This window comes from Punica granatum, chromosome 2 (genome assembly GCF_007655135.1).
Source record: "Punica granatum isolate Tunisia-2019 chromosome 2, ASM765513v2, whole genome shotgun sequence".
Classification (NCBI taxonomy): Eukaryota; Viridiplantae; Streptophyta; class Magnoliopsida; order Myrtales; family Lythraceae; genus Punica; species Punica granatum.
The window spans coordinates 30,338,504-30,347,566 of record NC_045128.1 but is presented as its reverse complement, the minus strand read 5'-3'; the positions used below and the strand labels follow the sequence as shown (position 1 = coordinate 30,347,566).

Sequence of the window (9,063 nt, the reverse complement as noted above, 5' to 3'; positions counted from 1 at the left end):
CAGGAGTCCACTGTAATGACAACAACATTATCATATCCCTAATTTTCCAAAGTAATATTGTGAGCATTCACGACGTATATATATTTTGAAAAACACATCGACCGATAAATAGTATTTTTTTTTATTATTCTCGTCGCGTAAGGGTTATGGCTCATGGGACTCGAAGGCCATGCGCTTGGAGCTACTGGGCAGTTGGGCCCTTGATCTGGGGTTCGATCTGGCCTCATGGTAAAACTGTCATGGACATCATTGGATGTTGCCCATTTGATTATGCTAAAAATATTCCGTAACAAGAAACATGTTTCTCAGCGTAGTTGTGCCGATTTTAACATGAAATCCTAATTCGGCTATGTAATGGTTCGGGATTCATTTGAATTCATATAATGATACGTTTCGGTAACACGAAAATGGGATGGACTATGTAACGGTTCCTAGACGAGCCCGATTTAGGATTTCAAAAATATAGACGATAAAGTAGGACTAATCGGAATGGCAAGTAAGCCGAAACAGGCTTAGTTGAGGTTAATTGGGCCCTGTAGTGAAAAGCCCAGAGCGACATGTTTCGGCCTTAGGATTCCAACGGTCATCGTCTTATAATCACAGGGTACAGAGATCGACCGAAGGGAACGACGGGGCTGAGGGAGGCAGTCGTCGTCTCTCTAAACCGTAGATGATAAATCAAATTTACATATTGTTATTCGATTTTTAATGAAATTATATATTCCCCGTCCTTAATTTGGAAACTTTATATATACTCCCATTTTGCTTTTTTAAGGATGATGCTCCCTTCGGTCAAAATCATGTGTCCATCCCTGATGGGGTAAATCCCATGTTGATCCAACAGTGACAAAGTTTTAGTCACTGCCTTTGGAATATTTTATCTTTCTTTTAGTGACGTCCGATCTATCAGGATATCCAGCCAGGGCTCGATTGAACCATAATCATCCCTAGATATGGGCCCTATAATTGTTCCAATCCAAACAGACACGACATTTAATGTATACACAATATTTATTAAAGTCTGTTTAGTTTAACTTAATTCTATTCACAACAAAACAAAATAACCTATATAAAGTCAAATGGTGGATCACATACATAACTATTTATATAATTTTTTTTCAAAATTAAAATCTAATTTTAAAATGTTACTTATAAATTAAATGCAACATTATTTATGTACGAGGAGGACTTCGTATCCGATTCCTCTTGAGAGCACCCCGCCACGGATTTAGGCTTACAGACATGTTTGCCAATTTTAAAACCTCTCCAGATTTTGAAATTAGAGAAATTCTGGTGAATGAAATTTTCCGATCCCTTCTTTTCCTCAATAATTTTTTTTTGGGGGGCTAATTTCTCTAGCGATTCTCTTTCTAACAAAGATGGGCAAATCACGAATTACAGCAAATGTAGTAAATGACACATTAATAGATGAGTAGTAGATGATGATTTTGCCTACTATATATATGGACGTGATTTATTTTTCCTCATAACATTCACGTAGCTTAAGATTAGCTCAGATTTTATAGTACGTTCATGAATCTCTATAAAGAGTGAACTACTGATTGTCCCGGCGATAGAAGCATGCTCTTCCGCCCGATGGACTACCTTACAAGAAGGTTTTACTTTCAAATAAAACTATCTAATCTATAAACTCTATGAGAGTTTCATAGGGGAACAATAAGTGCCATTGCTTTCCTCTCCTAATTTCATTTTCTAACTTTTATTTCACAATTTAATTCTTAAACTTTAGATGGATGATCATTTCAACAAGTCTCAAAATTTAACTTGCCATCAATGTAATATTTTATTGCTAATTCGTCACATTTTATTTATGGGATAGTCACATTTATATAAGTTTAATTCCATGTAATTTTTAATTTTATTTTCTTTATAGTAGTCTCTTTACTCAATTCTTAAATTTATATATTTTGAATACAATATCTACTTCATTAGTTCAGTATCATTTTATTGTTATGATAATATGAATAATTGAGCCATATAACCTAACGTTTGAAGGAATTTTTAACTCTAGCCCAAACTTGATTTTTTACCTGAGATATCCAAACGTTGATGTGTTGGTTTCACATCTATCCCGACGCTAATTTCCCGTCCAAAATTGACGGAATTGCACGTTAATTTTGTTACAAGTGTCGGGATAGATGTGAAATTAACGTGCCACGTGTGCAATTCCGTCAATTTTGGATGGAAAATTAGTATCGACATAGATGTGAAACCAACACATCAACGTTGGGATATCGCAGGTAAAAAATCAAGTTTGGGTTAGAACTAATAATTCCTTCAAACGTTAGACTATATACCGCAATTAATCCATAATAATATGATATACCACATACAAAATGATGATAGACGAGAGGCATATTACAGAGATTATGAGATAAATTAGAAATATGAAAAAAATTATAATGATTTTTTTCGGTGTGAGCCATGGTATTCGGAAGCTTAATAGGGCTCCTACTAATTCAATCGAATCGGGTCGGCCCACTATGAGATAAAGTTCTCACAGCGTGGATTTTCTCTATTCACAAGACTCGAATTTAAGACCTTACTTAAGGGAAACAAATGCGAATTATTATGATATAATGATTTTAATATCATCGTAATATACCTACGAATTTAAAATTTAATTCATTTATATGATAAGCCCGCGACAACACACGGATTATTTTACTAGTAAGAGACTAAAGTACATTACATAACATATATATTATATATTTTTTATATCATTATATTCTATTTCATATTATATTATTATCATTTATATTTATTTATTTATATTATATTATTATATTTGTGTATATAAAATATAAATCATAATTAAAATGGGTCCATCTTCACAATTGGGAGAGTAGCATATTTTTTTTATATTTTTTAAACTTTTAATTTTTTAGTTTTTTACACATTTTAAAACTTTTATACTCTCACATACCCTTTTTTAAACTTTTAAATTTTTAGTTATTTTACATATTGTTTTAAACAATAAGAGGCATTAAGATTTCACTTGACTATTCCCCACGGATCTCAACACCATTCTACAAGATACGAGAAAGATAAATTTGGCCACACATATTGTGCAGGTTGCCCTAGAAAGATAAGTTTGGACACACATTTTTTAAATAATAAGGGTTGTTAGGATTTCACCGGATTATTTCCCACAGATCTTGTCACCATCCTACAAGATACGAAAAAGATAAATTTCACCAACCATATCAGGTTGCCCTAGAAGTATTTTGTTTTGCATAATTTAATGAATTATTCTATATATGTTTTTCATCATTGTCGTTCCTATTTTATCTATATTATTAAATATTTATTTGTGTATTTTTTGTCTTTCATATGTACAGAGAGAAACACAACTATGTTACATGCGATGATATAAAAAATTAATGAATAAGTATATCTAAAAAATAGTGTTTGGGCTAAGCATATCATATCATATCATATAAAACAATTAAAAGAGGTATATCCTACTCACAGAGCAAGTAGGGTGAGTTTCACCATTTGATGGGACTCACTTTGCTCTTTTTCTTTAATAATTTTTTTTTAATTTTTAATATACTTCGACCATACAAGTTTTTTTTTCTGATGTGCAAAACATGGTATATAGAAATTCAATGTGTCCAATAAATGTAGATTTGAACTACTATGGAATAAAGTTCTTTAAATCATGGATTTTCTCCAATTACAAGACTTGTATTTGACCAAAACCTTACTTTGGGATAACGGACGCCAAAACACTTAAAACCAATCCATGTTTGTAAAAGATTATTTTAATTTATCACCAATTTAAGTAGTCACATTTTATTTGTAACTTTAGAGATGTTCTTATTTTTCGGTGTCATGTAAAATTACGTCAACTTATTGACTGAGACTAGTTTTCGCTTGAGCATTAACTTAGGTGCGACTGCAAGGTTTTATCCAATTAATATTAGCGAGTCAATTAAAACCTATTATATTATGATCATGGTTTTCTAATTAGAAATATTAAAAATTCATATTAAGATTAGCGGCAATAAATATTAGCTTTTTATACCGTATGAAATATTAATTAGTACAATACTTTGAAAGTTTAGATCATTTACTATCAATTGAAAGTTCATAAGTCTTACATATAAGTAGCTTTATCATTAGTTTTAACTATACTTTACATTGATTATTACATAAACTATTATTATAAATCCAAAAAAAATTATGGAAACTTTATTTGACACCCTAGTTAGGGTTAAATAATTAATTTAACAGCATAGTGTTTTAATAACATATATTTTTATTGTAAGAGCTTTCAATAATTACGTGGGGATTGTAAAAGTACTTAAAAGTTTTTTTAAAAAATAATCAATTACTTGTAAAATAAAAAATTATGTAGGAATGTTAAAAATATTATTAAGGAAAATACCGATATCTTCTCCACCTTGTCGGAACTACGAGATCATCCCAAAGACTCAGCATCTTGGGGTCACAGATCGATTAATTACAAATATTTACGATCTAAGTAGTGTCAACATTTGATAAAGAAAAGTATAACAGAAAGCTGATATGATACACCATGCATCGACCATCAGGGACAACCTCTAGATCACGACGAAAAGACTCATGCAACAAGACCTTCGATTGCAGTGCCAAGATGGCGGTGCGGTGCCGCAGGCGACATGAAGTGGCCGTTGGCAGGGACATAGCAACGACCACCATATGAGTGAATAGTGGCTTAACCGAAGAGAGAGAAAGAGATAAGTTGAAGAGGGATGAAGAGAGAGAGAGAGAGATGAGACAGCAGGAATGGAAGGAGAAACAATGGAGGGGAGGTAAATGGACAGTTTCTTGTTTTATTTCGGAATCCTGATATTCGAAAGTCTAATTGGGCCCCGACTATTTTAGTTGAGTCGAATTGATCCACTAAGGGATAAAACTCTTATAGTATAAGTTTTCAGAATTCACAATGACTTCTAATTCAACGTTAAACGAAACCAATACGGAAACTTAAACCAACCTATGTCAGCAAATCTCTGCTGCTACTTTGAGATAATAGAAGATTATCTCTACTTGATTTTGTTCTTATCAGCAGAGGATAATACTTAATTTCTTTTATTTTTTCAGTTGTAAAAGGAGTTTTATGATTTAATACAAGAATAGAGATAACAAAAATAAATAAAAGGTCACATAAATTTTACTGACGAGAATCGAACCCAAGATCTCATGGTTCTCAGCAGCAACTTGTGATACTGTACCGAATTCCATTCCTCGACGATACTTAATTTTGATCATACTACTAATGCCCACCGGATAATGTTGGTTAATTTATAAAGTAACCTTAGTTATATAAATTTTAAAATTCAGCCATAAATCTCTTTCACTTAAATTTGAAAAAGTAAAAATGAGGATTAATTTCACTTATGAAATCAAAGAACTCATGTGATTTTATTTTCTAAATTAACGATCGTTTGGTTTAAGTTGAGAAAATATATAAATCGCATGATTTTATTTATGTAATTTATTATTACTATTTTGTTTTTTACCGAGACATCATGAGCTTATCTTCTGAACGTGGACAAAGTATTACATGTGCGGCCGTGTACTTGCCATATTTTTCACTTGCTATTAAATGAATGAATCTGTACTTGCTCTATCTTTTTTACTGAGACAGCATGAGCTTATCTAAAACAACGTTGTAACTCCTTACCCAAAAAAAAAAATATCAACAACAACGTTTTAACTAGATTTAACCTCCTATTTTAACCAAAAATACAAAAGAAAATCTTATACTTGGTAAAAAAATCTCTCCTTATCTATTTTTCTAATTTCTGAAATTCTCTCTCTGTTGAGTTTATCTGTCCGATTTTAGATAGCATCAATTACGTGGAATCCATTTTGACTGGGAAAAAAAAAACAGCTGCAAAACAACCTTGAATGACCAAAATCTGTTCATCTCAATTGGCTATATTAATCAACCAAATCAAACATTACTTGTTTTGTGGCCTCTCCTCTAACATACTCCCTCCCATCTCCAATTGATCGATCTGATCATCCAACAATGTGGGGAAAGACAAACAGCTATATCTTTTAATCCTCATTCTTTCCCACTCAAAACCACAAGCTAGCCTCAAGAAAATCGAGGATAGCTTCTTATTACCCATAAAAGATCGATCGATTGAATATATATAGCTGACTGGCCATGGCTGCGTCTAGTGGAAACCGAGGATGCTGCGGCTTCGTGTCTCAGGTGATCAAGGGCCGGTGGTTTATGATGTTCGCCTCCTTCCTTATAATGGCTGGGGCAGGGGCGACTTACCTTTTCGGGGTCTACTCCAAGGACATCAAGTCCGTGCTGGGCTACGACCAGTCAACCCTGAACCTCCTGGGCTCCTTTAAGGACCTGGGAGCCAATGTCGGGGTCCTGTCGGGACTCCTCGCCGAGGTGGCCCCGACATGGTTCGTCCTCCTAGTGGGTTCCGCCATGAATTTTGTGGGGTACTTTATGATCTGGATGTCTGTGACGCAGCGGGTGGCACGCCCTGCGGTCTGGCAGATGTGCCTGTACATCTGCATTGGCGCCAACTCGCAGAACTTTGCAAACACCGGCTCCCTCGTCACGTGCGTGAAGAATTTCCCAGAGAGCCGGGGCATGATGCTCGGGCTTATGAAGGGATTCGTGGGCTTGAGCGGGGCGATCTTTACCCAGCTCTACCACGCAATCTATGGGGACGATTCCAAGAACATGATCCTCCTCATCGGGTGGCTCCCTGCAGCAGTCTCCGTGGTATTTGTGTACACGATCCGGACCATGAAGGTCTCCTCGCACCCGAATGAGCGCAAGGTGTTCTACGACTACCTCTACATTACCCTCGCGCTGGCCTTTCTCCTGATGGGCCTTACAATATCCCAGAAGCAGGTCAGTTTCTCGCATGCTGCCTATGTTGGGGGCACGGTTGTCATTTGCGCATTGACCTTTATGCCCCTAGCGATCGCGATCAGAGAGGAATATGCCACGTGGAAGCAGCGGAAGAACCCGGTTCCTCCCCCGACTAGCATCATAGTTAGCGACCCGAATACTGTCCCACAAGCCAACCCGAACAATAGTGCCCAAACCGAGAAAAAGTTAGAAGAAGAGAGTTCGGATTCGAAAGGTCCGTCAGACTCGTGTTGTGCTAATATTTTCAGTCCACCGGAAAGGGGACAGGACTACACGATTCTGCAGGCCCTCCTGAGCCTCGACATGATCATACTCTTCATCGCCACGTTCTGCGGGCTGGGTTGCAGCCTGACGGCAGTCGACAACCTGGGCCAGATAGGAGAATCCCTTGAGTACCCGAAGCACACCATCAGCACCTTCGTCTCGCTCGTGAGCATATGGAACTACTTCGGGAGGGTGTTCGCGGGGTTCGTCTCAGAGACCATATACCTTAGGTGGAGGGTGCCCCGCCCTGTGATAATGATGGTCGCCCTAGTACTCTCGGCCCTGGGGGACCTCCTAGTCGCGTTCCCAATCCCCGGGTCGGTCTACATCGCGTCACTTCTGATCGGGTTCTCATTCGGGGCCCAGCTGACCCTCCTGTTCGTGGTGATCTCAGAGCTCTTCGGGCTCAAGTACTACTCCACCCTGTTCAACTGCGGGCAGCTGGCGAGCCCGCTCGGGTCGTACATCCTCAACGTCCTGGTGGTAGGGAAGCTGTATGACAGGGAGGCTGCAAAGCAGCTCGCCCTGAAAGGGATGACCCGGGACATGGTGAAGGAGCTCGTTTGCATCGGGAAGCAATGCTATCGGCTTTCGTTCATTATCCTGGCTGGGGCGAATTTGTTCGGGGCATTGGTATTGTTGATATTGATATTCAGGACTAAGAAGTACTATGGAGGGGACATTTACAAGAGGTATAGGGACGAAATCGCTGCTACTAATAGAAGTACTAGCGACGGTCATGAGAAGGAGTTGGCCCTCACTAGTAGTAATGGTGCCAAAACTTAATGAAGGGGAACTAGCCAAAGTTGACACAGGCACTTGAGAGATGGCTAGGATTTTATTTCTGTTTTTATTATTATTTTCTTTTTTTGTTTTTGTTTTTTTTGTTTTTTTATCAAGTAGGTCTGCTTTGATAGTTGAAGGAGATTTCTCAGGGTTTGTTACATCATCCCTGTCTCCTTAATTTAATTACATTGGATTTATAAAAAAGAGAGTAGGACACTGACGCACGTTTTTGCCTAGTAATCAATAGATTTCAGGTTCAATATTTGTTGTGAGACTATGATACCTCTTCACTCCCTTGTAAGAAAAAAATTTTAAAAAAATTTACATTTACTTTATTCTTATTTGCCAAGAACTCCTATCCGCGGTTAATGCGCAATTCTTTATATGATTGTGGAGTCGATGATACCTTTCAAGAATTTGAGGTATGAACTGTATGCGTCCTGTTTTGACATCTGAGTCGGATCATAATGGTCTTTTTGTAGGGGACTAGGGGCTGATGGTTTTTTTTTAATTTTTTTTTTTCTGTTTTTGGAGAAGCCCATGGTCCTCAGAGAGGATAAACGATAGGAAAACAATGAGATGGTCTGAGCAGTGAAAATCAAATCGACGAAATTAATAATTTGGTCCTTAAAAGATAAACCTTACTGCAAATTGATCCCAAAAATATATTGTGTGTATTAATTAATCCGAATGTTTCAAATGTTAGAACGAATTGGTCCTTCCGTCTAATTGGCTGTTTGAAAACGCTGACTTGTCCCGTTATCCGCTGATTTGGCACGTTAAGCGCCATGTCGATCATAAGAAGTCCAAAAACGATGTCATTTTTAATTTTTGTTAGTATCTTTTAAAAAATTACGAAACAATTAAAAAAAAAAAGGAAAAGGAAACCCTAACCGGAAGGGGAAGGAGAAGGCAAGAAGAAGAAGGCGTGCTCTCCGAAACCGATCAGGTCCCTCTCGCCACTGCTATTGACGGAAGCTTCGTTGAGCTCCGGGAAGGGAGGTTAGTGATTGAGGCGGAACCTTAAATCAGCGGATAAGAGTTTGATCGATCAGCCCTACAAGCTTTCAGCTCCATAAGACTTTTCT

At 37.2% G+C, this 9,063-nt stretch overlaps 1 protein-coding gene across 1 annotated transcript; it reads left to right on the top strand.

Moving 5' to 3' along the window:
* The first annotated feature begins 5,999 nt into the window (after positions 1-5,999).
* Positions 6,000-8,310, top strand: LOC116195223 (protein NUCLEAR FUSION DEFECTIVE 4-like). Its single transcript, XM_031524222.1, has one exon. The coding sequence runs from the start codon at positions 6,188-6,190 to the stop codon at positions 7,973-7,975; it is 1,788 nt and encodes a 595-aa protein (XP_031380082.1). The 5' UTR covers positions 6,000-6,187; the 3' UTR covers positions 7,976-8,310.
* The last annotated feature ends 753 nt before the right edge of the window (positions 8,311-9,063 follow it).